At 43.1% G+C, this 17,749-nt stretch overlaps 1 protein-coding gene across 2 annotated transcripts in view; it reads right to left on the bottom strand.

Annotated features, from left to right (window-relative positions):
* PTPRB (protein tyrosine phosphatase receptor type B) overlaps positions 1 to 17,749 on the bottom strand; it is a 123,053-nt gene that overhangs the window by 26,560 nt on the left and 78,744 nt on the right. For both annotated transcript variants that reach the window (XM_043447551.1, XM_043447552.1), the window contains 6 exons: positions 15,977 to 16,240; positions 14,732 to 15,013; positions 10,406 to 10,684; positions 9,730 to 9,879; positions 6,905 to 7,148; positions 1,492 to 1,598 (listed from right to left, as the gene is read on the bottom strand). In XM_043447551.1, coding sequence (XP_043303486.1) covers positions 1,492 to 1,598; positions 6,905 to 7,148; positions 9,730 to 9,879; positions 10,406 to 10,684; positions 14,732 to 15,013; positions 15,977 to 16,240 — 1,326 coding nt within the window. The remainder of the gene's footprint in view (positions 1 to 1,491; positions 1,599 to 6,904; positions 7,149 to 9,729; positions 9,880 to 10,405; positions 10,685 to 14,731; positions 15,014 to 15,976; positions 16,241 to 17,749) is intronic.

A 17,749-nucleotide genomic window follows, 5' to 3' on the forward strand; every position in this document is an offset into this window, starting at 1 on the left:
AATGTTGATTTTCAAGATTTAACAAATCAACATAATCATCTTTCTTTTAAGGTGGTTAATATTCCTTTTTTTGGATATATGTTTACTATCTTTCTTTACTGGACTACGTACAATTTTTGTTGTATAACAATTATTTAAATAGGGAAGAATAATGTTTACAAATCCCATTCTTAATATTAACTTGTAAGCAAACACATCTAAATTCTCTTAACTGTGTTCTGATTCCTTTTTGGTCTGAAAAGTGGGAGATTATCCTATATTTGGCATAAATAGATGGGAGTGTTTGTGAGGCTGAGTCATCTTTTGTCATGCAGCATGAGAGACTGTTTTAGCTCTAAAGAAGAACTTCCTGAGACCAAGCACTGTGAAAGGCTGGGTACAGGGGAAGGCTGGGCAGATAATGGTACCAAAGAACAATGTGCTAAAAAATAAATCTATTCTCAGCATGTTGGAACTATTCCAGATCAGTGCAGTGCAGAAGTTAAGAGGTCAGGCAGAAAGTGCTAGAACCCAGCTCTGCTATCTTAGGCAAGTTACATGAACTCTTGGTATCTCAAATCCTCACCTTTAAAATGGGGGATGGTAATAGTATCTACCACAAAAGGCCATAGTGAGGATTAGGTAAATTATTCTAAGCACAACACTTAAAACTGCAGCTCCACAGAGAGGACAAAGAGTCAATATTAGCTACTATTATTATTCAGGGGCTTCTCTGGTGGCTGCGTGGTAAGGAATCCACCTGCTAATGCAGGAGACACAGGTTCGATTCCTGGGTCAGGAAGATCCCCTGGAGAAGAAAACGACAACCCACTCCAGTATTCTTGTCGGGGAAATCCCATGGACAGATGAGCCTGGTGGGCTATTGTGCATGAGATCGCAAAAGAGTTGGATACAGCTTAGTGACTAAAAAACAACGTTATTCAGGCTTTCCTTTTAGCACAGTTTAGAGAAGTTTCTTTCAGAAATTTATGTAAAGCCAAGTTAACACTTTTTTTTTTTATCATGTAAAAGCAACATATAATAAACAAAAGGAAAAAAGTTCCTTCTAGTCTTTTTTTCCCTATGCATTTCTATGTATATGTTTCATATACACATTCCCATTTACAACTTGAAAGCTTTTTATACCTACTTCTGTTTCGCCCTGTGTCAGCTCTTGATTTGAATGTTCTTCATCCACTATTTTTTTTTAAATTCAATTTTAATAGATTAAAAAAAATCTGGTACCTCTTTCTACCTTCTTTACAAGATAAATCTCCTTTCAGTCCACTCTGCTACAGAAGTTGTGCAATTTCTCTAATCCACATCAATCCATGATCATATAAAGGTTACATTCCAAGCAAAAATAAATGATCCTCCCACCATCAGCCAAGTCCCTGGGTCTCTCCTGGGTTGGGAAGCAGGGAGTCTGAGGTCTAGCCTCTTACTAGAGGCTTTTATAGGTGATGTGGTGGTTGGCAGACTATGTCAGATGGATGAAAAGGTTAGCCTTACCTGACTCAGTGGTGATGGGCAAAGAGAAAAACGTGTCTGAATAGAGTGGTTTTGTGAATTCCTTCAGGTCCTCATCAAATAGCTGGGTGAAAGCCCGAATGCTGATTCTGAAAAGAAAACCAATTTATTTAAGCACAGATTAGTGACTGGCCCCAGTAGGGCTGACTGGAGAATGTTTTCAAGGAGAAACAGGGTGGTCATCTGGTCGATATGCGTGTAGGGGAGGGTATGGATTATGAAATCAGAAGGCAGAATGGCTTCGTGCATTCATGCATCATTCATCAGATATTTATTGAGCCTCTACCGTGTGCCAGAACCTGTCCAGGAGCTAGATATACTGCAAAGAATAAGTCCCTGTCATCTCAAGGTTTACATTCTTGAATATAGAACTGAGCTTAGTAGGCTGAAGTCACAGGGCAGCATGGAAACAAAAAATCACTTTCTAACATCTAGAGTATGAGCTGCCACATAGGTAGTGAGCTCCCAGTCACTGAGGGGGTTGAGGCAGAGACTGGAGAACCAGCTCTCAGGGGATCTGCAGGACAGCAGCCAGGCATGAAGTTAAAGATTGGCTTGGGCAACCTCTTGAGCCCATTCTGTCCTAAAGTTTCCCAGATTGTAGGTTTACTGAGAGTAACAGGATAGGTTTAGATGGGAAAACGTTTTCTAGGGTTAATTTAAATCATATGAGAATGAATGAATGACTCTTTTTTCCCTTAAAAAAGAAATCTAGATTTGCTTAACCCAGAAGTATCTGGGCACATCCTGTAATAATGCTGAAACAGTACCAGCATTAGCCAGCCGTGACAAACTGTTCTGACCTTTTCCCCTCTCCTTCTAACTCATGCCCAGGTCTAAGTACAATCTCCTCAATATCATCAAGATTATATTGATCAACCACATCTATAATTTCCATGTCTAAAACACACCTTCCAAGCCAAAAGTGATACTTCCAGGAATAACAGACTATTGGTGGAGGTATTATGCAATGTCCCCAGAGAGTAACAAGCAGTCAGCATGTATTACGTGGAAGGGAAGGAGCTGGTGTGTGTTGACAGTGTATTGCAGCTTTGGACATTGAAAAGAGTCTCTCCGATGAAAAGAGTTTCTTTTATTTATACGGTGATTTGTAAGTGTGAACAACTTTTACAAACATGATTCTATTTGACCATCTCTAACCTCTCCAGTATCAGAAACTTACGACACTACTTAGGGATTTGGAACCTGAAGCTTGGGGAGATACCATTTCTCACTCAAGATTATAAAGAAAGCTGGTGAAAGATAACCAAACTCAGGATTTTCTGACTCCTAGTCCAGATCGCTTTCTCTCGGCTTAATTTTGGTTTAACAGCAGTGACTTCTGTTGGAGGGCTGTAAAAAGGGCTTGGGCTGGGAAACTGGGGGTCTGAGGTCTCCTTCTCACTATCACTGATTAGGTGAATGGTTCCTAAAGTTCTTTATGATTCAGCTTTCTCATCTGTGAAAAGAAAAGCACTGGGGGTGTAACAACCTTGACAGGTTCTGCTCTGGAATTCTAAGATTCAAAGGTGCAAATGCAAAACACAAAATGGATCCAGATGAATCAGGGCCTTTGGGAACCCAGGAAGGAGATAATGCAAGAGCTCATTGCATTTACTACAGCTCTTGCAGTTACTGTAGGCTTGGCTTAAAACTAGGCCATCAGCAGGAACTCTGCCCTTAGAACCCCTCCAATAATGGATGTCACAGCCACATTACCCAGCCCAGCACTTAGCACCCAATCTGGAATCCTGTCCCATCCTCTCTTCCCATTTTTGTCTTCCTTACTACCCCTCGATAGGACCCGCACTTTGAAACTGAACTATTTGGGTTTGTTCTTCTCTAAATAATTTGTGTATTTCTACCTCTGCACTATGACTATTTTCTGAACCGTGAATCTCCTTTTGCCCCTATATCCCCATTTTCAAACCCTTCCCTACTTTTCAGGAGCCAGCCAAAATGATACCTCCTTCAAGAAGACTTTTGGACCTTCAGAGCATTTATTTACCTACAGCCCTCTTAGGTCCTTCAACATTTCTGCTATATTTTACAGACAGGTCTTCTCTATAGGCATATAAGATTATTTTAATGAACTGATATGTAATGGTAAGTTTTTCAACTTCAAATATGTCCAGAATCAGAATTCTACAAAGCTATAGATCATGTGGTTCAATTTCCTTCGTTTGAAGAAAGTGAGGTCAACAGAAGCAGATTATCTGATCATGGTCACATTGCTATTCTATTTAGAATAGAAAACAAAGCCAGCTCAGTACTTCCTCAACCTCTGCACTGTTTCTCACCCATCATGATCTGCCCATTCTCCTCCCATATGGAACAACACTAATTATATACCTGGATAACAGGAACCCAACGATGAACGGGAAAACGCTAAACATTTGTTGGTATAATAAACTTGCATATCAGCTAAACTTAGTATTTTCCATTTCTTGGCAATCCTAATTTTTTTTTTCCGTTTTCCTTCCTGTCTACCTATTCTCTCTGGGAAAAAGATTCGTGATAGCACTAAGGGTCACTATGGTGATTATCATTGTGAGACAGGCATAATTCTGCTTGCACGAAGCCTGGGTTCAGCAGCTACCACACAGGTGGCCACTTGGCATGTGGTTCTCCATGCTCATATCAGGTATTATCTGCCTGGCAAGCTTTTCACAGGAGTGAATTAGATACAGAGGAATAGAGGAAAGCCGTATCCTAGAAAACACATTAATGCAGCAGGAGTTGATTAAGCTATAATCAGAATGTTTAACTTTTCATAGAACATCTTGGCTCATTCCCTTATTTGCTCATAAACATTTAATGCCATCTCTTTTGTGCCAGGTACTTGCCATATCATTCTGTAACCAATGTCATGTCTGTCTCCACAATTTAGTCTGCGAGCTTTTATAGTCTAGTGAAGAAGGTGAAAGTGAAAGTATTACTCACACAGTAATGTCCAACTCTTTGCGACCCCATGGACTGTAACCTGTTAGGTTCCTCTGTCCATGGGATTCTCCAGACAAGAATACTGGAGTGGGTTGCCATTCTCTTTTCCAGCAGATCTTCCCAACCTAGGAATAGAACCTAGGAATTTCCTGCATTGCAGATGATTTCTTTACCATCTGAGCCACCTGCCATTGCAGGAGATGCAAGAGATGTGCGTTCCATTCCTGGGTTGCGAAGATCCCTTGGAGGATGGCATGGCAACCCACTCCAGTATTCTTGTCTGGAGATTCCCATGGACAGAGGGGCCTCGCGGGCTATAGTCCATGGGATCGCACAGAGTCAGACATGACTGAAGTGACTTAGCAGGCAGACACAGAGATTGGGCCCAGTGGAAGTGCAGCTGAGGGCCCCACTGCCCAGGTGTGAGTTAACAGGGGTGGCTAAGGGCTAGTTGTGGGTTGAGCTGGCTTTTGAAGAGTATGAAGGAATTCATCAGTCAGACAAGAGAGTGGAAAGCTTCCCAAATAGAGTGAAAAGAATGTGTAAAGGCTCAGAGGTATAAGAGAGACATGTCAGATTTCAGGGAACTCTGAGGAGGTGAGGAGTAGTAAATGGGTGGAGTGTATCAATACTTGGAGCGAATGGTGGGGGACAAAGCTGGTGAGCAGGTGGGCGCAAGAAGGCTGGGGCTTTGTGTCCCCTACTCTGGGATCTTCACTTGCTCCTAGAAGTGAACGGGCACCACCGAAGGACCTTAATCTACAAGGGACATGACTAGGTTTGGTCTGTCATCTATATGACACCTCAGGATAGTCCTGTGATGTTTTGCAGATGAGAAAAGTGAGGATCAGAGAACTGAAATGCTGCTTACAAGGTGACACAGCTAAACAGTGGCCACACTGGAACCTGAATGCAGGGGCTCTTCCTAGGACCTTGGCTGCTTTGATGGACAGGAAAGAGTGTGCTGGTTGACTGGGGCCCTGGTCCATGTGTGAACTCTCTCTAGCTTTTTATTCTCTTTCTTAAATGTGGTAATCACTCATCTCCTCTCCTCTCTCAAAAAGCAAACAAACAAAAACAGCTCAGCTTTCCAACTCACAAAGGGAAAACAGTCCTTGGGAGCCCTTAGGAGAAATTTCCTCAAATTTCCCAGAGCCCAATTGACCAAGGGGCTGAGGCATTTCTTGATTATAATAAGAACTAAAGGATCCTGGCTTTCTGATCTCTTGTATATTTCTCCTTTGCTCTGAGATCTCGTCTCCTTCAGGTAGGCTCATATAGCTTCTTCTTGAAGCAAACATCACTAATGAGTTTGTGTGTGTTCACTCTGGAGGCGCCAACCTTTGCTGGGGGACAGTAGCACTTCTGTGGTGAGCCCTGGGTGGAGGTATCTATGAGGAATCGTGTCCAAAGGGAGCCATCTTTTAGGGATGTTTTAGGGAAGCTGTTGGCTGGACGGTGTTGATGCAAGGGAGGGGTTAAGAATGCTCTCAGGCATGGTGCCATGTCACTGTCTCCTTTTGGAGCTGGCAGAAAGGTTTCTGCTGAAATTCAGGGGTAATACTCAAAACGTGTAAGGGTTAATGAGACCTGGACACTGACCAACCAGAATGGACACTGGCCCATACAGAACCTGATTGGCTGCCATCTGGCTGGACATCAGGTCTGCCAACACCTAACAGAAGGCACATCCTCTGCAAAAGCACTAATCCCGGATTCCTGCAGCCTTGTTTCCAAGATGGCGGCCTAGGTTCTCTATCTCTTGGGGACCCGGGTTTGGGATGCTGTGTATACTTATTCTGCTTTCCGGGAACACGATGAACATGAACGGGAACATGAAGGGCACGGCTCGTTCCTACAGTTGGAAGGGCCGGGCCTGTTGGCTGCAGTAGTACTCCCTGGGGCCGAATCAATTAGCTGCTCCTTCTCACCTGCCATCTTACCGAGGGGAGAGGGTGCTTGCATTCATTAAGGCGTCTTTCCCTTCAACAGTTCTATCTGGACCAAAAAGAACATTCGTCTTGTTATGCCTTAGCAGGCAAATAAGTAAGTGTAATTCCAGTCCTCACTAAAAGTGGGAAAAAAATCTCATATTTCTTGAGTTTCCCTAAACTTAGTCTTTCTACTTGGACATTTTCACAGGTGTTAACATGGTAAATAAATCACCTGATTCATCCTAGAGAAGTTTTAGGAGAAAGAACCACCTATTAAGAATCTTCAATTCTTCACATAATGAACTGGAGCTTTTGTACAAGGCCAAAGGCCCTCTTTACCCATTCCCTGTGAATGGAGGCAGGAATACAACCTTTATAAATTAGCCAGTAAAATGCAGAGCACTCTTGTAACGTAGGTTATTAATCTACAGGAACTCATGTGCATCAGACGCCCCGACAGCTGAGCGCCCGGTGATGGAGCACGTCCCTCCTGGTGAAATGATGGTAATACATCTAACCTGTAGGCCGTGCGTGGCTTCAGCGGCCCATCACAAAATTTTTGCTGATTGGGATCACATTTTCCACCCAGGCTCTCCATCTCTGCTCCAAGCTTAATGTTGAAACTCTTAGAGTTGCTGTCAGGACTTTCGGCACATTTGCTGGCAAAATAATCAGTCTGATACACCCGAATGGAGGCATTGTGCCTGTATTCCAGGTAGGAGGGCAGGGGGTGCTGCGGCTCTGGCTTCAGCTCGTCATTGCCTGGAGGAAGAAAACCCACAGTGAGGGACGGACTTTCTTGTGACTTCAGGGATTTCTAACTAGGTTTCTGAGGTAACCTTCTCCACCCACTATCCCTAGTCATCCCTGGAGTGCAGATGCTGTGATCCCGAAGGGTGTTGTGAAATTCTCCCAGTGAAATTAATCTAATTCACTTTTTCTAAAATGAATAAAAAATTAAACATAAATAGTGTATATACAACATTTTATATATGCATACGCCAAACACGGGGGCTTCCTGGGTGGATCAGTGGTAAAGAATACCACTGCAGTGCAGGAGACACAGTTTCAATTCCTGGGTCAGGAAGACGCCCTGAAGGAGGAAATGGCAACCTACTCCAGTATTCTTGCCTGAAAAATCCCATGGACAGAGGAGCCTGGTGGGCTGCAGTCCAAGGGGTCACAAAAGAGTCAGACACAACTGAGCAACTCAACAGGAGCAGCAGTGGGAGCTACGCCAACACATAGACACACACGCGCTATCATTTTTCTTGGAAATAAAATATGCACATATGAAAGGGTGGCTCATGCATCAGATGGTAACGTGCCACAACTCCAGAAAGTTGGGTACTCCCCATCGTGAAAGTCAATCCACTCAACAAGCTCTCTACTTGCCAATAACCATTGTAGCTGAGCGAATAAGGAAATCCCTGTGACCTGGGAAATGGGGAAAAGATAAGAGAAATCAGGTCTGAGGCCGGAGCAGTCACCCTACATGCATGCTTCCTGCACCACGCCCAGTCTGATAACTACCCCTTGTCCTGCTCCGTTGTCCTGAGTACAATTTAATCCTGGCTCAATCTGGGCCCTTATGCAGAACACTTCCCAGAACTCTTCTCATGTCCACCCAGCTGCTGTGTGTTTTGGCAGGGCAAACTCACTTTGATGTTGGCCAGAGGAAAGCATAATTAGGAAGAAAAATATCATAGAGATTGGATACCATGTACAGTAAACTTTAAGCAGTGATATGCTTGGGGGTTCTTTGCATCCTGGACTCTTGTTTGATAAAATTTGCTCAAAATGAGTGGCTCCTGGAAATATTATCTTGTTGGCCGTAGTGAAAAGGAAGGTTGCCTTGAGGAAGAGTATATATGCTATAAATGACATTTATGTGAGCTGGCTTGTTATCTCAGATCACCAGGGGAGCACAGCCCATCTCCATGGACATCAGTCATTGAAACCCACCTGGCTGAAGAACACAAGGCTAAATTCCAGGGTGTTATTTTTTTTGGCTGCTGACATATTTAGGTAGCAAAACACTATCTTCATTGCAGCCTACTTAAATTTAAAGTCTCTTCACAGTTCACCTATTTATCTCCAACTACTATGTGTGAGGAAATCTGGGATGCAACACTGACCCTTGAAATTATTGAATTAATTATGCATAACCGGCTTTAGTACAATTAAATAAAATATAAAAGTACGTGTGTACTGAATCACTTTAGTCGTGTCTGACTCTCTGCAACCCTAGGGACTGTAGCCCGCCAAGCTCCTCTGTTCATGGGATTCTCTAGACTGGAGTGGGTTGCCATGCCCTCCTCAAGGGGATCTTCCCAACCCAGGGATCAAACCCATGTCTCTTACATCTCCTGTATTGGCAGGTGAGTTCTTTACCACTACTGCCAACTGAGAAGCCCTAAAAGTACCTAGTGAGACTAAAATACCATTTAGCTCCAACATTTGTCATGGCAGGCTTAAACCTTCCCATTGCCCACCAATGAGTTAAAATAGTCAGGGATGCTTGAGAAACTCCAGCGCAGCATCTTAAACAATTTTGGAAAATATATGACATGCAGGATATATTAATATCATTCCAGACATGAACATCTGTTGTGGAGAAATAACACACAGGACCTCAGTGGCAAAAACACATATGGACATGTGTGTCCCCAGATACAAACTCCTGAGGATAATCTGATAGATGTTGATGTCATAAGCACTAGAGATCTTACTTGGTTGAATGAAATGTTATTATAAGAATCACCTAGAATTTGCCTGTTACATAAGAGTTAGGTAACACTGAATAATTTAGTAGACTAGAAAATGAAACATGTTGAAAATTCAGTAGAGAAAGGACGGATGATTTTCATGATCATTTTTTCCCTCTTTCAAGCGTTTGAGCATTTTTGTGAATTGGTGAGTGGTTTGGGAGTATTTGATTGGTAGAGGTATTTGAGACAGGGAGTGGGGAAGACAGACAAAGCATGTTGCTGCTTAATGGCGCAATAATGGAGCTGAATGGGACTGAGTGAGTAGTAAAGACTGAATGAGTCAGCAAACGCAATGCATTTCCAACAGTGCCTGAAATAACCAGGCACATTATGGTTATTGTGATTATTGACATAGTTGCTATTATTACCCATTTAATAATTAAATCCTGCATATAATAGGCTTCCGGTAGGTTTTCTTTTTCTTGTTACATCTCGCTGCAGCCAGCAGAGATACAGCGAAATGATATAAAAATTAAGTTTTCTTCTTTTAAAAACTTGTCACAGAAGGAGCCCCCACAGTTGACTTTCGAGAAAGTAATCCTGTGTCTTGGAGTTAATTCATGATCACTTACCATCAGCCTCTCTCACCACCACTGTGAAGTATTTCACAGCTCCATTGGTGTCGCTGAACCAGCTGCAGTTGAAAGTAAAGTTGATGGAAGATTTGCTAATTAGCACATCCTTTTTATTCACACGAATATGTGGAGGTGGAGGAGGGGGGCCTGGAAGAAGGATGGGAAACGAACTAAGAAGGGTCACAATTATGCTTTTGAATATAAAATATTAGTGAGATGAAGGTCTTCACTCACCTACATCAGGCTGCACGTGTGTGTGTGTGTGTGTGTGTGTGTGTGTGTGTGTCTAATGCTTGGAATCAAGAAAACCTCCTCCTCTCCCGAAGGGAAGCCGGCAGAGGAAGTGACTTGCCGGCAGCACATTAAACATAAAGAGGCAGCTCCTCAGCAGGATTTCCTGAAGTTTTAGCATCAAATTGCTTAAAAGCTCTATTATGGCTCTTTCTACATCAGGCAAAGAGATGTATTTAAACACTAATTCATTCAGGTTCTTTAAGATCATTTAACTTGTTTGCTGCCAGGATGCTTTACACAGAGAAATGTTTATACTTCTCAGAGCCTTTTAGTTCTCTTCAAGTGACAACAGGGCTCGCTAATGTGGAAATGAGCCATACACACGTGAACAAGGGTGATGGGAGCAGAGAGGGAGGCACACACCTCCAGGGACACTTACGGTCTATCATGGTGATGGTGCTGTCCTCAACTACCTCACTGGTCATGCCAGCCGACTGCACCTTGATGGACACCAGGTACCTCTTATGGGGCACCAACATCATGATGTTAAGCAGAGATTTTTCTTTCTCCAGCTTTCTGGAGAACTCAACTTCTTGAGTGTCCATCTTCCGGCACTCAATGCTGTACCCATCAAAGTCAGAATCAGGAGGGATCCAAGAACAGGCAATGGCTGTGGAGTTCTGAGGCCGGCAATGCAGGTTCTGTATCTTGTCTGGCTCTAAATAAAAGAGAGGAAGAGACACTTCACAACTCTGGGAGACACATTTTTAGTTCCTTTGACTCCAGCTAGCTCAGAGATCTAAATAAATAATTCTCGATCTTCATGTGAATTGCTTTTCATAGGTCTCCAAGGCAATTTCTGCCTACGAGGCCTCACTTTGAGAAACACTGCAAGTTAAAAATGCTGTCCCTTTAGGAAAAAACCCCCAGGTGCCAGTGTGATTGCAAACACAAATGTAAACAGGGACACTGAAACCAAGTGTCAGACAGAAGGCAGGAGTCAGACAGAAGGTGGGGCAGAGTAGCCTAGAGGTTAATAGTGCAGCTCGATCTGCCTGAATCCAAATTCTGTTTATCAGCTATGCAGTCCTGGGCAAGTGATTTAACATATCTGTGGCCCATCTGTAAGGTGGGAAAGTTAAGAATTATCTGCTTCATGTGGTTGAGCTTCCCTCGTGGCTCAGGGGTAAAGAACCTACTTGCCAATGCAGGAGATGCGCGTTCAACGCCTGAGTCGGGAAGCTCCCCTGGAGAAGGAAATGGCCACCACTCCAATACTCTTACTTGGGAAATCCCATGGATGGAGGAACCCGGTGGGCTACAGGCCATAGGGTCACAAAACAGTGGCTTAGCAACCGAACAACAAACACTTCATGTGCTTATTGGAATGACTCAATGAGTTGAAACATGCACAGCCACCTAGCACAGGGGCTTGCGTGGTAATTGCTCAATACATTTTAGTTCTTTTTTTTTTTAATTTACTTTATTTTGGGCTGCACTGGGTTTTCTTTGCGGCACACGGGCTTCCTCTAGTAGAAGCAAGTGAGGGCTACTTTCTAGTTGTGATGCACAGGCTTCTCATTGTGGTGGCTTCTCTTGCACTGGCTCAGTAGTCACGGTGCTCAGGCTTAGCTGCTCCACGTTGTGTGGGGTCTTCCCAGATCAGGGATCAAACCCATGTGCCCTGCGTGGGCAGGTGGACTCCGAACCACTGGACCATCAGGGAGGTCCAAATGTTAGTTCTTACAACAAGGACAGTAAGAAATGGCATCGCTGCCTTGTTACCTTCTGTGTCTGGCTTCTGTCCCTCTTCCATTTTTGCCTGCCCTTCCCCACTCACGTGCAGTACTCCAGGCACTGAAACACCTGTGGCTCCCGCATACACCAGACTCTTCCATGCCCCTGTTTCCTGGCCCTGTGCTTACGCTCGTTCACTTTCTTCTGCCTGACACAGTGCCTGACTCAGTGGGGACTTGAACGGCAGCTGATTTTATTTGTTCTTGTGAGTGACACACCCATAAAGAAAGATTCAGTCTGAAAGAAAACCAGTCATGTGACTGTGCAGGTTAATAACCAAACTGTTACTAACAAAGGCGACCCCATTACATAAGATCTTCTGGGAACTATGTGTAGACCTATTTGGCACTCCCAGAGCCACCACCCATTGCTCTGATTTGGAGCACAGCCAACCTTCCCTGACCCCTAATTTGTTATAGAAGTTCTTGTCCTCAATAAATACACAGCATTGGTGTGCCACTGAGTGAAGTCCTGTTTCATATCAGGGCCTATCTATTGATGCTTTTGAATTGTGGTGCTGGAGAAGACTCTTGAGAGTCCCTTGGACAGCAAGGAGATCAAACCAGTCAATCCTAAAGGAAATCAACCCTGAATATTCACTGATGCTGAAGCTCCAATACTTTGGCCACCTGATGCAAAGAGCTGACTCACTGGAAAAGACCCTGATGCTGGGAAATGTTGAGGGCAAGAGAAGGGGGCAGCAGAGGATGAAATGGTCAGACAGCAACACTGACTCTATGGATTTGAGTCTGAGCAAACTCTGAGAGATAATGAAGGACAGAGGAGCTTAGCATGCTGTAGTTCATGGGATCACAAAGAGTTGGACACAACTTAGTGACTGAACAACAACGATCAAGGTCTACAAATGTGAGCTGAGTCACAGCAGGTCAGATGAGGATAATTTAGGGAAAAAACAATCAAGTCAAGAATTTTTCAGAATAGAGGAAGAATTGGCCTTTGAGGCAAACAATTTTGAACTCCCTTCAAACCAAGTCACAGCTGAGATCTAAAGATATCTCCTCTTTCAGCTTTGGAGAAAGTCTTTTAAAACATCCTGCCTAATCTATCATCCTGATAATTTACACAAAGTATGGAAGTATTTGGAAATTTGCTTCAATTCAATCTTTTCCTTCAGCTCCTTCTCTCTGCTTTTTACCTCTAAATCCTGCTTGTCTACCAAGACTCAGGTCAGGTCTCCAATTCACTAAGAAAGGAGTATCTACTGCATACAAAGTGCCCTTCTAGGGTCTGTGAACAGTATAGAAATGAGTGAGATATTAGCTGTAACCTCTTGGAAAGTGAGATGAGTCCTGAACATAATACAAGGTAGAAACGAGATGGGGAAGAGGATGCTCTATGGAATAAAAGACAACTTCCTGTTGTGGCGTTAGTGCTTGGCAGGACTTAGCAAAGCCTTTCTGGTAGAGATGACACTTCACCAAGATACTGGGAAAGAGGCATTTTAGGCAGAGACAACCATGAACCCGGGGATGAAGGGTGGGGTTAGGAGGCATGGCTGGTGGAGCCATGCACAGTGTTTATAACAGCTAGAATGTTTTTGCAAGAAGTGGGGCACTGGAAAGATTTTACATGAGAATTCTCAACATCTGTTTTGTTTAATCCTCTGTTATCTTGGGTTTTCTGTTACCCACAGCCAAACCTGATCCTAACTAATGCAATCCTCAAAGTTCACTCCACCATTCCCCAAAAAACTCATTATCAAGTCCCTCTTGGTGTTGGCTGCTCTCCTCTTGAGCAAGCCCCATTTGGTAAATGCCTTTCTTATATTCTAGCATCTAGGACTGAATATAACTCTCCAGATGTGATCTGACCAGCCCAGCCTCAACTGAGTTCTTATATTGAACACCTGGGATTCAATTCCGCAGCCTACAGTAAGCCACTGAAAACTCCTCCTGATCTTGCTAAAAATGAAAAGTCTTAGTTCTTTTTCACATGTTTCTCTCGACACGTGGTTATCTGATTCCAAACTACTCTTTGGATAAAATATAAAACACAAGTTAAAACTCTTGTAGCATTAATGTTTGTTGAATTAACAAAATAGCTACTGGCTTAAATTTCTAATTTTCAGCTTTGTATTTTATCAATAACCAATAACTATCTGGCCTGATCTCCAAATCTACATTTACTGGGTATTATTGAGCAATAAATATTTGGATTGAGGTTCCTATACCAAAAACTTCTGTTTCTTTGAGATTTGTGGTACTTATCTCAAAATGCCTTGGGGAAGAAACTGATACATATTTTATCACTGAGGTATTTTCATCCTTAGAATTTACAGCATTATGTTCTAACCAGTCCCTCTGCTTGTAGTTTGCCCCTTTCAATCCATTCTCTGTACCACCCCCACAGTGACTTTTATAAAATGCAAATCTATTATACCTAGGCCAAAAAGCCTTCAGTGGCTCCAATGGATTGAGGTTCAAAGTCATTACCATGGTTCACAAGACATTTCATGACCTGATTTTCCTAATCCTCACCTTTTATCCTCTGGTCAACGGAACTCCTTTCTATTTCTGTCTCCTGCCTGGTTTTAGACTCTTTTATTCTCTCTACCTGGAATATTCTTTACTTCTTTCCTCATCTCCACCTGCATGTCTTACTCTTTCCTTGAGTTTTGATTTGGAAGCTTCTCCTTCTAGGAAGTTCCCTTGTATTGGGTCAGATGTCTTTGCCTAGTGTTTCTCTAGTGCCAAATACTTCATCACACCCAAAATGTCTTTTTAATGATAGGACCTCCCACTGAGTTGTAAGCTCCATGAAGGCAGAGATGATTTCTTCTTGTTAAAGCTGAATAAATGAATAAATCTATGTAGAACTTCTGTCTGAATTCAGATCTAACTAATTCCAGGTAAAAATGTGGATTTAAACCAAGCCCCAATCCAATAAGATGTTGTAACACATACTTCCCATTTCATCTGAGAACCAAGAGTAGCAAAACATGTCATACTTGTCCTCACAGATCCAAAAATTGGTTTGCTGTAGGTTTTCCAGGAATCACCACTGACGGTCCTGACACTGAATTGATAAGATCTCCCTGGACGAAGACCATGCACGATGCGTCCTTCTGATTTTCTGTTGCTGTAGGGGTTGAAGACTGTGACGGCATCTCTGGGGAACCACTGCAGCTCAAAGTCATCATAGTCTGTCCAGTCTGGTGGCCCTTTCCAGGTGATGGCCAGTGATGTGTTTGTAACATCGGCAAATGACATAAGACTGGGAGGACTTGGGGCTATATGTACGAGAAAGTAAAAAAAGCATGCAATTATTTCTGCACCATACACAAATAAGATAGCTGAGTGACATCAGACATACTTTTAATGTACTTTGTAGGAAGAGGTAATATGATACCATAATAATAAGAGCTTCCATTTACAGTTTTTACTATGTGTAAAAAATTGTCCTCAAATGTTTTATGTACATTTTGTTTAATTTTTATAATCAGAGTTTTGTTTTTTGTTTAACCAGGGTGCTACGGAGCATAAGTCTGCCCTGAATGGGTTATAAGTGTGAAAGTGAAAGTGAAGGCTGGAGTTAACAATTACATCCAATTGAGAGAGCCTTGTTCATTGACTCCAGGGTGGCACACAGATATCAGTGTTATCCGTGTGTGCCCAAGAAATATTTAGAAAGTTCTGCGGGGCTTCCCTGGTTATTAAGAATCCACCTGCCAATGCAGGGGGACCCAGGTTTAACCCCTGGTCAGCAAAGATTCCACATGCTGAGAAGCAACTAAGCCCTGAAGCCGGTGGGCCCTAGAGTCAGTGCTCTGCAACAAAAGAAGCCCCCGCAATGAGAAGCTGAGAAGCCTTCATACCACAACCAGAGAAAGCCCAAGTGCAGCAACAAAGGCCGAGCACAACCAAAAAAAAAAAAAACAACCCACTGCTCATAGTAATTTAATGATGATATATATGACTATCCCCATTTTACAGATAAGGAAGCTGAGGCTTAGAGGTGCTCAGTGACCTGCCCAGTTTCACACAGGTAAGTGGCAGAGCTAATTCAACCACCCAGCTGTTTTTTACCCAAAGTCTATCTCCTTCATCCATTCTACCACAGACCCTTCCCAAGTTCAGGGGTGAGCACATGGCACATCGCTGATTTTATTTCTTATTAATAAGATCACAATTAAAATGTGCCTGTGGAAGCTACTTCCCGCCAGTGCTTGGCCACTGGTAACTGGGCTTCTTACCTGTTCTGCTCTCCCCCGTGGCCCTGTTGCTGAGATCTCCACTGTGAGTTACCACACATAGCGTGTACTTCCTTCCGGGAACGAGGCCATGGAAACGCCACTCTGTCAGATCCTTGTCTTTCCAGTTTTCCTTCTTTGTGCCATTGGGGTTATAGAGAATCAGTTCATAAAAGTCGAAGTCCCCAGAGGCTGGACTCCAGCTGAACCAGAGGCTGTCTGTCATGTTTTGATTGGATCCCTTGAGGTTACTCACAGTGGCTGGGACTTAAACAGAGGGAAAACCTTTACTTAAAACAGATGGAAACAAAAGCATCTGGCCCCACAGATGAACACATGAGCTATGCTGGGTGTATGGATGAGCAGCACCTATTGTAGAGTCAGATCTTGCTTCTATTTCAGGTCACCTGAGTTTAAGAGCATGTGGTCTAGGGACCTGGTACAAATTAAAATAAAATTTAAAAAAGCACAACAGGAGATGACTTCTATTAATATATGCTTGCTACATGTTCTCTGATAAACATATTAAGTGAAATTTTCAGAAATGATTAATTAAGACAGGTCAAATAGTTTATAACTTAGCTTACCAAAAACCCTGAAAGCATTCATAAAAGATTCCTGCCTCTTCCAGTCTGGCTCACCTTACTCGTGGCCACCATCCCATAATACCCTTCTAGGGGCCACTTTACTTCCTCTCCATCCTCCTTTAGGCTCTCAGTTCTTTCTTCCCCAAAACCTATACTGATGGAACCTCAATTGGGAACGAAGTGTCGACAGTCATTTCTACCACAGTATAAGTTAGTCAGACTGGTACCTGTCCCATAGGTATGTAAGTTTCATGATTCCTTGGAGAGCAAAGACTGTTGCTCCTTTTTGGAGGAACTTTAAACATTAATGGGCAAATCAGGGAACATGTGCATAGGCAGATGGCCCTGGAAACAGTAACACCTAGGCAATTCTACTTATGGCTCATCTGCTGCTATTTTTTAAAAGTTCTTTATTTATTTATTTATTTTTGGCTATGCTGGACTTTGTCGCTACACGTGTACTTTCTCTGCAGTGCTTGGGCTTCTCAGGCGGCGGCTTCTCTTGTTGCAGAGCACTGGCTCTAGGGTGTGTGGGCTTCAGTAGTTGAGGTGCATGGGTTTAGTTGCCCCGTGGCACGTGGAATCTTCCCAGACCAGGGATCGAACCTATGTCCTCTGCACAGGCAGGCAGATTGCTAACCACTGGACCACCAGGAAATTCCTGCTGCTCTTTTTCATTCCCTCGGAAGACAAACTGAGAAATTCTGTTGCGTGCTTAGAATGAGCTCTTCCCGTGGTTCCTCCCACCTTGAGGTCTCAGCTGGAAGCCTTCTCTGTATAAAGTCGTCTCTAAGTCTAGTCTTGCCAAGTCACTCTCCATCACAATGTACTGCATATTTCCTTCAGAGGATTGAAGGCATTCCAAATTCATCTTCCTTTAAAATCTGCCATCCTGCCTCTTCTCCCTCTTTGGTAAGGAAGACCCCTATGAAGTCAGGGACCCATGTAAGTCTCGTCCGCTGTCCTAGTTCAGAAGTGAATTCAGTGTCTGGCACACAAGAGTGCTCAAAAATGATTATCAATTGAGAATGAGAGTTGAATAGAAAAATGAGATAATAGACTCAAAAGAGGTGGCAAGAATACACAGAACTATACAAAAAAGATCTTAATGACTCAGATAACCATGATGGTGTGATCACTCACCTAGAGCCAGACATCTTGGAGGGCAAAGTCAAGTGGGTCTTAGGAA

Source organism: Cervus canadensis, chromosome 25, assembly GCF_019320065.1.
Source record: "Cervus canadensis isolate Bull #8, Minnesota chromosome 25, ASM1932006v1, whole genome shotgun sequence".
NCBI lineage: Eukaryota > Metazoa > Chordata > Mammalia > Artiodactyla > Cervidae > Cervus > Cervus canadensis.